Source organism: Ctenopharyngodon idella, chromosome 6 (genome assembly GCF_019924925.1).
Source record: "Ctenopharyngodon idella isolate HZGC_01 chromosome 6, HZGC01, whole genome shotgun sequence".
Classification (NCBI taxonomy): domain Eukaryota; kingdom Metazoa; phylum Chordata; class Actinopteri; order Cypriniformes; family Xenocyprididae; genus Ctenopharyngodon; species Ctenopharyngodon idella.
In genome coordinates this window covers 11,127,625-11,144,684 of record NC_067225.1, presented here as the reverse complement: position 1 = coordinate 11,144,684, position 17,060 = coordinate 11,127,625, and the positions used below count along the sequence as shown (strand labels likewise).

The window sequence follows — 17,060 nt, the reverse complement described above, 5'->3', positions numbered from 1 at the left end:
ACCACGAAGGTAAAGTACATTCAGTTAATGTTGAAGAACCTGTTAAAATCAAACATGAAGGAGACATTGATTCAAGTGCAGAAACTTGTTTCACTATAACCATTTAAACATGAGAATCAGATCATGTCGGAAATTACAGTGTACGAACCACAGACCAGCCCAGCAGAGAACAATAACTAATCAATGCTGCTGTTAAAACGTCTCAAGATCTCATGTTTGAACCCACAGACTCTAACGAAGTGGATATATTTAATACCACAGGAGACAATGGTGTACAATCCAGGGACCAGCAAGAGACAGAGGCTGAGCCAGAGTTACATTATGTGGAGGACACATATAGCGTGCCAGTAGAGCACAAGTGCACCGCTTTCCTTCTCGATAGCTGTGAGGAAGCTGTTGCGCTGGATGCGGCTCATAGCAGTGAACCTCCAAAAGAAATAATATTGAGTATAGAAAATGAACCACACATGTTCTTTAAGACCAAGTTTAAAATTAATAAGATGTTCAATTGCTCTGTGTCATGACTTTTCACAGATTTTTTTTTTTTTTCTTATGTTTATGACAATGTCCTTTTGATTTTATTTTTCATTGAGAAATGATGTAATCTTGCATATGTACTTTAAATCTTTAATGCAAATGAGACAGATCCAGACACGTTTTGAGCATGCAAAAGCTATACATTTCTTTCAATATTCTGAAATTAAAAAAAAAAAAATCTTGATTTTTGAAAAAAAATTCTAAAGAGAAACGTGAATACATTGTGATATGGATAAAAATCCAAATGCATTGGCAATTAGATGCATTATAATGTGGAAGAAAATGTACTTCTCCATGTTTGCCAATACTGTAATCATCATCATCATCATCATAATTGAAATCACTTGTCACCACAAATAAAAAGCAAATACCAAAAATGTTTTATACAAAATAACATTCACACCAGTGGACATATACAAGGATAATATGTATAATAATATAATCATATTAACACCATATATACATTTTCTATTTATACACAATAGTATATTCATATTAAATAAGAACAATAATTATATTGAACCTTTTTAAAATTAATTACATGATATGTTGATTATTAAATGAATTATATAGGAATATTGCTGGAATAAAACTCAAATGAAGATCATTTGACATACAGAGGAATAAAGTTTTAAATAGACTTGGCTTTAGAAGTAAATATATTGTTTTTTTTTTGTTTGTTTTCTTATTTCTGATCACCCCAGCAATCTATTTTGCAATCAAGTCATGCATTTTTGGTCATGCTAAATGCACGTCATTGTATAATTCATTGTAAAATGTTAAAATGACAGTCCCAGTTTGTATACTTTGTGTTACAAAATAAATTATTTTAGTGCCCACATCGTCTCGTTGTGTATGTACCATTGTCCGATTCTGTATGAGGTTCATGTGCTGTACATGTTTTTGTTTGCATCTTTCAGAGATCAGATTAAGGAAGCTGGTGGAAGAGAGAGAGAGTTTGCTCGACCAGGTGAGTTTTGTCATTTCATCCTTTTCAAGTGATTATTTGTTTTTTATATAACTGATATTGTTGGAGAGCATCTTATGAAATACCGTGTGTGTATATGCAGGTGCGGAAGCTTAAAGCTACTGCAGAGCAGAAACAGAAGAATGGGACAGAAGAAACGGGAAGCACGGATGAGGATGACCTACAGAACGGTCTGGATCCTCATATCCTAGATCTGCAGAGTAAGATACACCTTCAATCACTAGCATACTTGTTTTAGGCTGGTTTGTCATATATTTTATGTTTTCATGTGACCTCAAAAATGTAATTCAACTATTTTTTTTTTTTCTGCAGGGGATGCTAACAGGCAGATCAGTGACCTGAAATTCAAGCTTGTCAAGTCTGAGCAAGAAGTTACTGCACTTGAACAAAACGTAAGTCAAAATGGATAAAATGAACACAAGATTTTATGCCCAGAGGCACTCAGAATCATGCTCTTGCATTCAATTTCATCATCAGTAATTAATAATATTCTCCTTTAAAGTTTTACTTCCCTTTATGCACTATTAATTTTGTTCTTATTGTGGTACAACCAGTTGCACAGTATTTCATGCATAACCTGTAATCTCTGTCATGCGGCAGATAATTCGGCTGGAGGGTCAGGTGGGCCGCTATAAGACGTCTGCTGAGGCTGCAGAGAAAGTGGAAGATGAACTGAAAGTGGAGAAACGCAAGTTACAGAGAGAGGTACATTATTAAACTGCTGCATGCAGTTCATATAGTCTTAAAGTCAGCATGAAACAGAAGTTGTGAAAGTCTTTTCCTCCCTATTGTTACGTACGGTATATCTGAGTGAAACAGCTTCTCGAACTAGTGCAGGACTTGATTTTGTCCATAGGAAATCGATTGGATTGTTGATTTAGTGATGTCTGGTTCGCAAACAGGTTCTTTTTAGTGAACTGGTTAAACCAGTTCACCAAATCGGACTGAACCATCTGAAACGGAGCCAGCACAGATCTACGCTCAGTCAAAACTCACTTTCGGACTTTCTTTGTGTCTTAAATGTCTATTGGCCCATCCTCGATCCTAACCACACGCTATACTCTTCACCACAATGGTGACCCCAAAACGGCAGTTTAACATAAACTCCCATAAATCCAAACATAACAGAACATGCACAAACAGATCTCTTCCTATATTCATTTTGTGGAAAACACAAAATAACACTTAATTTCAACAATTATACAGTCTGTGTCATAGAATGATCAGATTTCCCTCTCTTTGTGCGTGATTGTTAAAGGATTAGTTTACTTCAGAATTAAAATTTCCTGATAATTTACTCACCCCCATGTCATCCAAGATGTTTATGTCTTTCTTTCTTCAGTCACAAAGAAATGAAGGTTTTTGAGGAAAACATTCCAGGATTTTTCTCCATATAGTGGACTTCACTGGGGTTCAACGGGTTGAAGGTCCAAATTGCTGTTTTCGTGCAGGCTCTACATGATCCCAGACGAAGAATAAGGGTCTTATCTAGTGAAACAATCAACCATTTTCTCAAAAAAAAAAAAAAAAAACCTTTTTTAACCACAAATGCTCGTCTTGCACTGCTCTTCGATGTGCCACAAATTACGTAATCACATTGGAAAGGTCACGCGTGACGTAGGCGGAAGTACCGTTGTAGGGCGAAAAACTCCATCTCATTTTCTCCTCCAACTTCAAAATTGTCCGATATCATTGTTTTACCTTTATTTATTTTTTTTTTGTAAAGGCCGTTTGGCTTAATCTTTGCACGTTCACTTACACTGGATCGGTACTTCCGCGTGACCTTTCCAAAGTGATTACGTAATGGCGCATTGAAGAGCAGTGCTCAGTAAAAAAGTATATCAATTTTTATTTATTTTAGAAAATGACTGATCATTTCACTAGATAAGACTCTTATTCCTCGTTTGGGATCATGTAGAGCTCTTTGAAGCTGCACTGAAACTGACATTTGGACCTTCAACCCGTTGAACCCCAGTGAAGTCCACTATATGGAGAAAAATCCTGGAATGTTTTCCTCAAAAACCTTCATTTCTTTTCGACTGAAGAAAGAAAGACATGGGGGTGAGTAAATTATCAGGAAATTTTCATTCAGAAGTGAACTAATCCTTTAATTGTGTCCAACTTCCAAGTTCTGTCAGGACCACTATAGTCAATGATGATTGACAATTAGCATAGAGTTTGGATTGGCGGTATGGTTCTATTCTGGGAAAGAACTCCCTGCCCATCCATGCAGCCTAGCATGGATAAGAGATGGAAAAGCAGCAATAACCCCCTTAGAGTAAACAGAACAGAACCAACATAAATGTATTGCAGATATCATTTATGTTCTTAATCACAATAATTTAATGTAACAACATAATTCAAGAGAATATGTCTGATTTGAAGAGGTATATCAAAGGCCAAGTCCTGACTGGATGAGAGGAGGAGCTGGGATGGACAAACAACGCGATAAAGCCGTTGAATACTGAATGGACCTTATATATAGGGATGCTATTATAGGTGTCTTATTCCTATAGGTAGATGTGGATCACCTGAGAGTCAGCTGATGCTAACTTAAATGACTTGATCAAGCTACGCTTGATTTGTTGTTAAAGATGAGAGAATGATGGAATGAGAAATAATAGTTCTTGAAACTGATCAGTATAATTTCTCCATTCTCAAATGTGTTGAATGAAATTTAACAAAAATATTAAGTATATTTTAAAAATAGAATTTGTTTGTCAAATACTAATTTCTTTTTGTATAAAGTTAAATAAGAGATACAAGTTAAGAGATAAAAGGTACATTTATTCAAAATGAACTGTTGTATTTTTAGGCATTTCTTTTGGTAATGCCTGGCTCACACTACAGGAGTTTTAGGCTGATTTATGCCCGATTTTCCCCTTGCGAGAATCAGAGAAAAAATCTTGTCGAGGACCTCGATCGGCTCCGATGTTTGGCGCAGATTATCTGGTAGTGTGAGGCGTTCACAGATCGAATCTTGCTCCTCCTGATCTGCTCACACACAAATCGGGGCCTCCCCGATCATATCAAACATGTTTGATATTTAGGATTTTAAATCGGGAAGATTATGTCAGTTCTTTAAACAACAGCCAATGAGAGAAGTGAATGAGTGCGCTTTTGAAATTACGACCGCGAAACCAGCTGCTGTATGGGTCCGTCAGACAGTGGAGATGGTGGAACGGTGCGTTTAAGTGTTGTTGAACAATGCGTCTTCAATAACATGACACAACCGTACGGACAAAGAGAAAAGCTGAGGAGAAATCGCTATGGTTTTGAACAGGTGAGTGTAGAAAGCTGCTAGCAAATGTAAACATGCCTGTTTATGTCAGCGACGAATATGTTTACATCCGCTTCCCATTGAAATCACGTGAGGTGCTCTTCTGGGTATGATAATCTTACTAATATCCTGTAGTGTGTGCTGCGCTACAAATTTCACATCTTGTAGTGTGTGCATGTTTGAGATTTGTGAGAATAAAATATGTGAAGATTCTCCTTACGTGTGTGCTGCAACCAGATTTCATATTCGGGTAGGATTTAAAAACTCCTCTGGTGTGAGCTCGGCTTAAGACCAACTCAAACAAACAAGTGATATTCAGAGATTTTATTAAGGTGGTATAGTTATTTAGTGATATTTACAAAGCCACTGAATATTTGTGATGTAACAAACTGTGTTTATTCTTCAGCTGAGGTCTGCTCTTGACCGTATCGATGAGCTGGAAGCAAGCAACAGCCACCTGACGAAGAGACTAGAGAAGATGAAGGCCAATCGGAGTGCCCTACTGGCACAGCAGTGACGCCCGCCTGTGGCCACTCTGCAGTCAGGGCATGATTCCTCCAGCCAACTGGCAGCAATGATCTGCCACCCATATAAAACTAAAACCTTTATCAAAATCAAATCAAATTAGCTCAATCATAATCATGCTAGTTCAGACTTTGACAAAGTAAATAAGGCTAACGGGCATGAACATCAACCTTCATTTGCTTTCTAGTAGGATTCCAAGCGGAGGACACATCAAAAACTAATTCTTACCGAGGCTCGTTAAAGTGACCTTTGGTTTGGATTAGCAGAATTCAGGCCCTCAATGAGCTCTCGATACTTTTTGACTGGGTTAGGGATCTCTGTGTCTACAGACCGGCGCAGCACAGGTGGAGATCAGAGTGTTGGTTCAGAGGGACTTATCTTGCACTTTATCTCTGCATCAGTATTCAAATTTATTCAAATGTGTTACTCAGAAACTTTAACATATCTGTACGTGGAACCGTTTTGTGTAATGAGATAATGGGAATTGTTTAGTCCAGAGGTTAAATGAATGAATGTATGCTCTCATACAGAGACGGTTGTGCATTTTCTTGCAATGTTTTGTGCAGACAGTTTATACAACTTATGCAGGATATGTGCAATATCACTTTGAAGTTTGGAATTGTTATAACGTCCATTTTGTTTTACGCCAAATCTGTACGTGTGCAAGTGTCGGTTCGTACTTAAATAAGGTGGACTAGCACTTTATGATGTTAGTAATTTTTGTTTACATGCTAATGTTGCGTAAACATCCTGAGGAACTTATATTACGACATGGTTACAAAAACTATGATCCAATAACAATTTTAATATAACTTCATGGAGTGTGTTTGGGTCAAAGTATTGAATCATTGTCCTTTTATAAATGTTCTCAGTGGCAGCAATTCTTTGTTGCTTTATCGAAGCACTCTTTTTTCTCTCACACATATCTATTCAACTAAAGTGGGCCAAATGATGAAGATACTTTTTTGTTTAATATGCAGGTTTTAGATCACCTACTTGCTTTCCGTGTATAAAAACAAAGGTTTTGGTCATTGTAACATTGTAAGTAGAAGTAGACGGACAGTATAAGCGCAGCTGATGATCAGAATACTGTTTTATGTTCAATTTAAACTAGATACAATCTGTAATCTGAGTCTTACTTTCGAAAACATGCTGAGTCAACACAATAAATGGGAGTGCAGCTGTTTTTTTGAAGCTGGTCATTGTAGCACTTTCACTAATGGTCTGCCATTTCAAGAGTGTATCATTTATCTCAATGCATTTGGGGTTTATAGAAATGAACATGGCTTTTTTAAGAAAAAGAAAAAGGAATTGTATTGCAATAACGCTTTTCAGTGTAATTGACCATTACATTTACACAAAAAGTTATGAAAACAGCTGTAATAATGAATGTCATGATGCTGTATCTGCTGGATAATTGGTTGTGGCAAGAAGATGATTCTTTTTGCTGATTGCGAGCTTCACTTGTATCCCTCCCCAGGGCTCTGCAACCATTGGAGACAATGTGCCACCTTGTTTACACACTCAGTGAACATGGACATACTGTCTCTTAAGGACTGATATGCTGAACTTTTGAAATAACAGACAGCGACACACAAATTACATTGTTTACCTGTATTACAGCTCTTCTGTATGACATGGCATAGCAAGAAATAAACTCATGCAATAACACTGACTTTTCAGGTTTTTATTTCATTCCTTTATTGCATTATTTTACATTTAAAATAACAAGAATTACAAAATGGATTCTGCTCCCTCATAACATTGAAAACATGGAAGTGGTGTGCGTTTAAACAGCAGAGGGCAGCACTAAATTTTCAGCTGGTAGATCAGTTCTGCATTCTGGTGATGTTATCTATGTTAAAGGCAAATCTTTCAGTAACATGCCATGATGATGAAGTCATATAGTTGGCTATATATATATATATGCGTATGGGGCTGCATAGCCGCAGACCAGTCAGGGTGCCCATGCTGACCCCTGTCCACCACCGAAAGAGCCAATAGTGGGGCACGTGAGCATCAGAACTGGACCACGGAGCAATGGAAGAAGGTGGCCTGGTCTGATGAATCACGTTTTCTTTTACATCACGTGGATGGCTGCTTACCTGGGGAACACATGGCACTAGGATGCAATCCAATCGAGCATCCGTGGGATGTGCTGAACAAACAAGTCCGATCCATGGAGGCTCCACCTCGCAACTTACAGGACTTAAAGGATCTGCTACTAACATCTTGGTGCCAGATACCACAGCACACCTTCAGGGGTCTAGTGGAGTCCATGCCTTGACAGGTTACCTATTTATATATTTTGGTAACTCTTTAGGGTCCAGTTCTCACTGTTAACTAGTTGCTTATAAGCATGCATATTACTAGGATATGCTTAATCTGCATGACCATATTCAACATCCCCTAATCCTAGTCAATACCTAAACTTAACAACTACCTTACTAACTATTAATAAGCAGTAATTAGGAGTTTATTTAGGCATAAGTCATGGTTAATAGTTAATAGTGAGAATTGGATCCTAATCTAAAGTGTGACCAAAATATATATGTATTATTATTTTGTCCATATCTAACCAGACACATTCATTGTCACATTTCCTTAAATTAAAATATTTCTTTTGTGTTATCCTTCATAGGCAAATCTGTTCAGTTGAATACAAAAATAAAAAAATGTAAGAGGAAGAGAGAGAAGAGGAAATACAGGGAGTAAAATGCCCAGATGGAAGTCTTTTAGTCATGCTGGCCCTCAGACACAGACAGCTGAACACTGGCCCCTGGAGATTTAACTTTTCTTCCACACAGCCAGCCTAGCTCTAACTGGCAGCTCTAAGGAAAATTCAGGCCTGTCCTTCATAAGAACTCATTGAAAACCCATCAATATTAACAGCACTAAATGTGGGCAGAAAATCAAGCCAAATACTGATGGCAAGACGACTGGGTCAGAGCATCTCCAAAATGGCAAGTCATGTGAAGTGTTTCTTGTAAGCAGTGGCAAACATAGTTCAAGGGAGGACAACCGGTGAACCGGCTTCAGGGTCATGATGAATCATATTTTCTTTTAGATCAGGTGGCAGGTCATGTGTGTGTCTATTGTTTATCTTGGAAAGAGATGGCAGCAGGATGCACTATGGCAAGAAGGCAGACTGGCAGAGCCAGTGTTACGCTCTGGCAAATGTTGGGTCCTGGAATTCATGTGATGTTACTGTGACATGTATCACCTACCTAAAGATTGTTGTAGACCACATACACTCCAAATCCAGTTTGACTAATTCAACCCAAAACGCTACTGCGATTCTCATTAAATCTCATTCTATAAAGAGGTTTCAAAATCGTGTGTGAAAAAAAGTTTCATCCATCAGCACCAGCATACTTATTGACTCATGTAATGACTCACGTACATTAACTATTCTACTTTGTATGTGTAGCAAGATCATCTGAGAGAAGTCATGCTTTGATGCTGATCATCTGGATTAGCATCAAAGATGCTGATCCAGGAACATTTTGAACATGTTGTGTAAATCATGTTCACCCAGATTTTGAAAACATTCCTTTTCACAAACTATTTGAATGTACTGTATAATAAACTAATGGTTTGATAACCATTTTATAATTTAATAATTTTTGATTATGTTTTTAAAAATTAGAACATCATAATGTAAATATACCCATCAGTTATACCATTATGCCTTAAGCTACTGACTCTCTTTACCATTGAAACTGTGCTGTTTACCAGGCCTACATATATCCGCATTACCTTTGATTTCTGGTTCTGTAGAAACCATTAAAACACCAAAGACGCTTTAATGTATTATTTCATTTTATTAGACAGGTGAGCAACTGTTTGGATACATTTATCAACAGAAAACTAATCATTGTTATACAACTTATCGTTTGAATCTCTTGTTTTATCTAAAGGGTTAGTTCACCCTAAAATGAAAATTCGGTCATTAATGACTCATCCTCATTATGTTCCACACCCATAAGACTTTCATTCTTCTTTGGAAGACAAATTAAGATTTTTTTGATGACAGAATGCTGTCAGATTTTTTTTCATTGACTGCCTTTGCAACTTCCACTTTGACGCTTAAAAAAACTTCATCGAGAGATCGGAAAACTAATCCATGTGAATTGAGTGGTTTAGTCCACATTTTCTGAAGAGAATCGATCGCTTGTTATGATGAACAGATTTAATTTAGGCTTTTACTCATATAAACATTGATCAGCGAACATAAGCAAAAGCTCAACCAAACCTGCTACATGCGCAAGAACAAACTTCTTCCGGAAGCTCAAAAAAAAAAACAAAAAACTTATTTTCAAAATACTTACTTAATTTTTACAGATTATATATATATTCTTACACAAAGTAGCAAAATTGATGACACACCTTGCAGAATCTCAGGATAGTATAAAAAAGGCCACAGGTGAGTATGTGCTTTGGAAAATGGACCGTAACAAAGCTGAAGGAGGTGGGAGACAGAGAGGAAGATGAAGGGGACTAAAGAACATTTATGCATGGGATGAACATAAGGGAAGCTGGTCAACGAGTTCAGCCAAATGTGAGCCATTTTCAGTTGTATTTATCATTTGAAAGTTTAGAGAAGAAAACAGGTACCTTAAATTTGCCATACTTTTTTAATTTATATTGATCGAAACTTCATTGTTCTTCTGTGTACAGTAAATATTGTTTACATGCTGTACACCATTAAACTTATAACTGTCAAATTGATTTTTTGCCCCCAAATTGGTAGTTCTTCTTACATGTTCTGTAATTTTGCAGAACTGAGAAGTGACTGCCTCACAGGCCAAGAAGCTGCTAATGCAAATATGGTCATTGCCAATAATGCAATCTGATTATGAGAAACTCAGAGAAGAATCACTGAAGATGAATGTGCCTTCACTGTAAAAAGTGGTGACCTGCAATTGACGCCTTAAAGAGCTTTTTCTACTTGATCTAACCCATGAAATTTGTTCTATTGGTATAAATTAATGTAGTTCCCTTTCGAAGTGGAACTTCAATGCTATGTCTTGGTGTTGACGATATGGGGAATGACATCAGCATGAACAGTGTATGAAGCATGTGCAAACACACACCAATACTCATTGGCAGATGGCAGTCCATGACGTCAAGTGGAGAACCTGTGCGTATAAAAGGGTGCCTGAGTTACACGTCATGACCTCTTTTTGTTTTCAGGAGGCATTTGTTTGGAGAGCGTGGCAAGACAATGGAGAGCAATGGTAAGAGTTTCAAAGAGTGTGTACCTCTATGTAAGCGTTATATTACACCTGAGGACACACATGAACTCTGTGTTATCTGCCTAGGGAGGACAGCATGCACATTCAGGTGTGTAGGGGGCTGGATGCACTCACTGTGACAAGTTTACAGTGAGGAAGCTCTGCTCACGCTTGTCCCTTTTTTGAGGGGAGAGGGACAAGCATCTGCGCCCCACTGATCGGGCCCTGCTGCTGCTGAGGCAGCAAAGCCATGCCAGACCACCTCGCAGCTTGTAGGCAAGGCTTATGTGGCAGTGGGTCAGGCTGGTGATGCCCTGCACACCATGCTGGTGTTGTATCCATACCAAGCTAACCTGCTTAAAGACTTGGACCAGGGGCAGGGATTGTCTCCTGCGCCGCACCACAGATTTGGCTCTCTGGGCCACCAAACAGATGGCTGCTATCATCGGTCATTCAGTGGTGGTCATGAAGAGACATCTGTGGCTGAAACTGTTGGGGATCAGAGAGAGAAACCTTTCTTCTTGTTGCCTTGATCTTGCCCTCTGGGCTCTTCGGCAACTCCATTAAGATGGTGGTGGGAAGGTTTAGAGAGCAGGAGCAGTTGGCTGCTTTCAGGAGATCCATTCCGAAGATGTTCGAGTCATCCTCTAAACTCTCTGCATCCTCCAAACCTTCTGACTCTCTGTCGGAAGGTTCCTGCAGGCAAGGTCAGAAGGCCAGTGTGGCTGCTCGTGCCCCCCTCCGAGGAGTAGGGGGCAGAAGTGGCGCACTGTGAAGAGTAGAAAGAGAGACCTCAGGGAGTTGATTACTAGAAAGCATTTAGAGAAACAGAGAAGCGTTCAGAGAAACACCCCCAAGGAGGGTGTTGGGGTACAAGAGGTTGTTAAGTGCTAACATCAGGCTCTGACTTGGACTGATGATGCAAGGTGGTGTGTGTCACAACCGACCCATGGTCTAATTGGTCCATGGGCAATGCCTGGTGTTAGCACTGCTTGAGGGTAACTGCTTGAGAAGGATGGTAGCAGTGAGATGATGCAGCCTACTTTTGATTTCAGTTGCCATTTTCATTTACAACTAGAGGTTTCAGCAGTAATGATTTGAGGATTAATGGTTGACCATTATGCCTATCGTACCAGGTAAATGGTTTACAGAGGGATGGTCACTGTGAAACAATATAACCCCTTAGTTTGTCCTCCATCATTGCTGACTGACTAGAGATTTTTTAGGAATGATAGAGAACAGAGCAGAGAGGCCGACGGACCAAGGCTACATCCACAGCCTGGAAGCTTAAGGTGGAGCTGCTGGCTCGCAGGACTGAGACGGAGATGGGGGCTCGGCAGACTGGGGCGACAACAGAGGTAATGAGGACAATGGAGAAGTCGAAGGGCAGGAGAAGCCCAGTGGATCCGAAGGGGTGGGGGGGTCAAGGCACAACTGTAGAACCGGAAGTCCGTGGTGCAAGCTGAGCGATGACTGACTGAGGCTGATCCAGAGGAACGAGGGAGCCAGGATGAGTCCAAGGGCCGGCGGACCATGGTGGAGTTGAGGTAGCGCAGAGCCAGGGCGGAGCTGAAGGGCTGACAGGCCGAGGTTGAGACATGGGCCTGAAGGCCTGATGTGAAGCTGGGGACTCAAACTCAAGTCGAGCTGGTGGGCGGGAAGCCAGAGCCGAAGTGCTGCACAGGAGCTGAACGACACCAGTGGCACTGACGGATCCAGGGAACTGGACAAAACCAGCAAAGGAGATGGGACCAGGAAATCAGGTGGGTACATCGGAGGAGGAAGATCGCCAGATGTGACCGGAGCATGCAGGCAGCTGGACGGGCTGGCGGAGAAGACTTTGACTCGAGGGTGGGGACTCGATAGGGAAGTGGATCCGTGGACCACAGATCTATCAGGTAGTGATCCGCTTCTGGCTCCTTCTCTTCCTCGTTGATGTTACACGGAGAATCTCCCTGCTGTAGCCTCCACCACCAGTATTCCACCAGCGCCCTGTTCTCGCAGGTGATGAGCCTCTGCAAAACTGGTAAGTCCATGTTAAATCTCTTTCAGTCGGTTCTTCTGTCAGAGTTGTGGCTGTATTAAAGCGCACAATAACAACATGAGGAATAAAGCGGACTTTAATAATAAACACAGGGAAAACACAAAACTACATACACATTGGTCACGCTGATGGCATTCCCCATAGCTAGCAGCCACCATGGGGTTCGTCACCATCATGTTACCCTGGGCACTTACAACACAGAACATCTCTTGGTTTTCCTCAACCATGGTGATTCCATCAACCAGCATGAACTAAGAGAGCCAGTATACAACCAGTTTTGTTGCATACTGATTTCATACTCAGTTCTTTGGATTTTGAACTTCTCTTTTAGTGACTTTCATCTACTGTAAGATCACATTACAGTACTGTAATAAAAGAAAAAAACTTTTCTAAAAGCTCATTGTTGAATTTTAATGTACCTCCACCCTTCAATTTATGTTGTATAACAGACATTGACCTACAAAATTAACCTGATTCCCAGTAAGAGATTTTAGTAATAGTGTTTTGAATTGATCTCACTGGTGTTCTCTAGGGAGTGGAGTAGTCTGTGTATGTTACATTTTGTGCATCAGCTGAGGCCAAAGTTTGATTCTAACAGAATAGAGTATGTTTTTGACTGAAATATTTGATTTTGAAGTGGACATTTGAGGTGCGTGCAAGTTGGTGTGCAGTTTTGTGTTTATAGTTGTAAAACAAACAAACAAAAAAAAAAAAAAAAAAAAAATGGGTGAATTGTTTCATGTGTTAGCAACCGAGAAAAACTGTAATCTCAAACCAGATCATCTACTTAAGTTACAACTTGTCTTTCAACAGCCCTCTGACCAAGGAACTTGTCTGTCTGGCATCCTGTTTCTTAAGAACTATAAATGTACAGTTCATTTGCTGCTAGCTTCTGTAGTTCATAGTTTATAGCTGTTTGAATGTTTAAACACATATCCTGATACAGAGCAAAGACCATCACACCTACATTTGAACTAAGCTTTGCTGCTCCTAGTGAAAAACGGTTATTGTAAGGTAAATATTTAACATAAGGTTTGGAGATTTGATATTATTATTAGATTGATTATATTTATATTAGACAGGCCTATTAATGTTAGATAATAGTTATAGTAGATTGAGGGAATTAGTCAGAATCTATTAGAGTTACTGTCCTAAACAAACAGGCCAAGGGAAGTACGGCAGTTCATTAATGCCAAAACTTTGAAAGGAACGCAGCACATTCTTAAAGGGAAACCTGGTATTAAGACTTGTATGGCTTAAAATAATGTAAATTATTTCTCTTACTGAAATATGTAGTAGAAAACCCATGAAAGATTTACGTTATTTAAAACATCCATGACATATTTGGACAATAGGGGGCGGCATTTTATTTAGAAGCACCATGCGTTCTATGTCAATGACGTCAAATGGTTGCACTCGGTGAGCTACTAACACTACCCTGTTGCTATTTTACCGCAACACAACTCTGAATATAATATACGATGCCACAATGTGCAGCTTTTGGTTGTAATTTTCAGTCGACGAGCCACAAGAGAAGTGATATAAGTCTTTACTGCTTGACTAGCGATAGAATGGGAAGTTGTGAAGAATGTGGACGAATAAAACTTCCTAAAGATCTGCGTCTTTGTTCTCTTCACATTAGCCCTGATGCCTTTTTAAAACACCACCGCACACCACTGCCATAGGCGTAATTGTTTTTATACTGTACAAACTGTATATTCTATCCCCTAAACCTACCCCTCACAGAAAACTGTCTGCATTTTTTGAATTTCCAAAAAAAAAAAAAAAAAAACACCATTTAGTATGTTTTTTAAGCCATTTGGTTTATGAGGACACAGGAAGCCATGTTTACATTGTAATACCAAAGTCCCTTTAAGACAAATCATTTCACTCGGCGGCCATCTTTGAAACGCCTCTCGGGCATGCAAGTGCAACTTCTATCTCTTTGAATGGGGAAACATAAAATTCTCCAAAGCTGTTTGAAAAGCTTTCAATTAAATTTCATATTTGAAATCACCAATGAAATCTGACAACAACTGTCTCATAATTTTTTTTCCCAAACGCTCGAATCATGACAAAAAAACTGTATTTTTTAGGCTGGATCAAGCTAATGTGCATGCGCAGACCTAAATGCGCGTCTCTTGTGCCTCGTTTCGGAGGCGCGCGTCTGACTGTTTCTATAGAAACCGGTGCTTCTAACGGCCTCTGCAGTGACGCGATGACTTTACCAGTCGGCGATTGGCTCTTATTTTGAAGGCGGGACTTATTCCGCCATATTGCGCGTTTCTCCCATTCAAAACAATACGAGTGACACGTCTTGTTTTATTCTATAGTCTTTGGTAATACCCATGTCATTATACAGATTACATTACACATATGCCAGAACACACACACACACGATCAACTCGTGTGATTGCGTCTTGGATGGGGTTGCTAATTTCGCAGGACAGATTTGAAATGTTAATTTCCTTTGTTTTCTCAGAGAGTCACCCTCTCTTCCAGTTTCTCCAGTCTTACACACAAACACACACACTTTTGTCCCCATGATTTAGGGAATACCAGGTACACAAAACACACACACACACACACACACACACACACACATACACACACACACACACACACACATTGGGTTTCCATGTTTTATGGGGACTCTCCATAGAGGTAATGGCTTTTATACAGTACAAACTGTATATTCCAACCCCCTACACTAACCCTACCCCAAAACATACTCATTACAGAAAACTTTCTGATATTTTAGATTTTCTAATGTCCCCACAAGGTCAACATTTACTGAAATGATATATGAAATGCTGAAATATATGAAATGCTGAGAGAAGAGGGGTAAAAAAAAAAAATAAAAAAAAACGCAAAAGAAACACACTCATTGTTCAAACATAAATAGACAAATTCTTTGTTGAATATATTTGCCCCAGTGTGCTAATTGGTACAGTAGACTTATTATACCCTCTGGTGAAATGAATTCTAAGAAAATATGAAGATATCCGCATTCACTACCGCAGCGTCAACAACTGACTGACGGTTAAGAATGAGTCATTGTTGCTGAAGTCTGTCACAACATGTTTTAAAATTAAATGAAGTACAAATCAGTTCATACGTTTACCATGCAATGGAAAACTTCTAAAATTGAAAGCACACTTTAAGAGTGCATTAATCTTTTATGTTTGGAAGGACATAAAGCTGAGTAAATTATTTTCAATTTGGGGTGAACTATCTCTTTTAGTTAACTACTTGAACAGTAATGTTGAACTACTTGAATTCAGTAACTCAATTTACAACTAATGTATACCTACACACACTTTTGCTCATTAGGAAACTAGAACAGGATGTTTAGGTAGGCAACATTAAGGGAGCTCTGGGGAGAGTGGCACACAGCTGTCCTGTGCAGCCCACCATGTACAGCCCATTAACAATGCTCTACCAGAATGGGCTTTGTTTCTGCAAGCTGTCATCCAAATGGGTCAGTACAGCTGGTGCCCACAGTCCCCTTGATGGCATTGAAGGCTCTGTGCACTGCTGAATTCTCAATGGACCAATTACAGAATCTGGTTGGTCGTGTCCATGCCTGGAGCCAGTGTGGTTTATTTTGAGTGTAATCATTATGCAAATTCTCTTGGAATTTGAACAGTCCTGTGAAGGAAGAGTGTGTCAACAGCACACTGTTTTCTGCCAGTTTTAAAATCAGGCCACAGACACGCTGTTCCATTGATCTGATGGGTCTGAAATTAACTGAAAGTTACATACATCACAACCACGGCCTGTTCTTGTTAGACATGCCACCTGTCTAGATCTCGGCTGTAATAGTCAGAACAGACTGGGGATCTCATCTCCCCGCTTTAGTGCAATAAACACATGTTTTGAGATTCAGTTGAATCTAAAAAAAAACTATGAATGACTTGCACCTGGCAATGCTGAATAGTTTGGACGGGCGTGGCGATTTGGTTATTGAATGTGTCTGGCTTTCTGTTTTTTCTGTGCAGTTATTTTTAGCTACAAAACAACCAAAACTGGTTTTACTTACTATAATATTGTAATGTATTGTTGTAATTATAAGCTCACTGGCATGTAGTGCAAATTGTTCAACCATTCACTTTGTTATTCATCTTGTTATTATTCTTTTTTTTTTTTTATGCATCTGCATTAAAAAAAAATAAGGTGGATAGGCTTGTGCTGATTTTTCCAATGTAAGACATGTGAGGAAGATTTAATGTAAGCAAGAACAGGACATCTGGGAATTGGAACCACTACAGAGTAAAAATGTGTGTGTGTGTGTGTTTGTATCTAAAATCAAAAATGTTACAGAATGACCACCTAACATATGAGATTTTACTTAAAGGGATGTTCACCCCAAAATTAAAATTCTGTCATTTTTTATTCACTTTGGCTTTCGCACCAGAGGAACCTTTTCATAGTTTCTATAGACCTATT

General features: G+C 39.2%; 1 protein-coding gene and 1 long non-coding RNA gene across 24 annotated transcripts in view; one reads left to right on the top strand and one right to left on the bottom strand.

Moving 5' to 3' along the window:
- Positions 1 to 7,001, top strand: part of lrrfip1b (leucine rich repeat (in FLII) interacting protein 1b) — a 42,644-nt gene extending 35,643 nt beyond the window's left edge. For all 23 annotated transcript variants that reach the window (XM_051896090.1, XM_051896086.1, XM_051896083.1 and 20 more), the window contains 5 exons: positions 1,458 to 1,507; positions 1,608 to 1,725; positions 1,838 to 1,917; positions 2,126 to 2,230; positions 5,212 to 7,001. In XM_051896090.1, the coding sequence (XP_051752050.1) occupies positions 1,458 to 1,507; positions 1,608 to 1,725; positions 1,838 to 1,917; positions 2,126 to 2,230; positions 5,212 to 5,322 (464 nt within the window). In that variant the 3' untranslated portion in view covers positions 5,323 to 7,001. The remainder of the gene's footprint in view (positions 1 to 1,457; positions 1,508 to 1,607; positions 1,726 to 1,837; positions 1,918 to 2,125; positions 2,231 to 5,211) is intronic.
- Positions 1 to 17,060, bottom strand: part of LOC127513925 (uncharacterized) — a 757,994-nt gene that overhangs the window by 715,171 nt on the left and 25,763 nt on the right. The gene's annotated exons all lie outside the window — the stretch shown is intronic.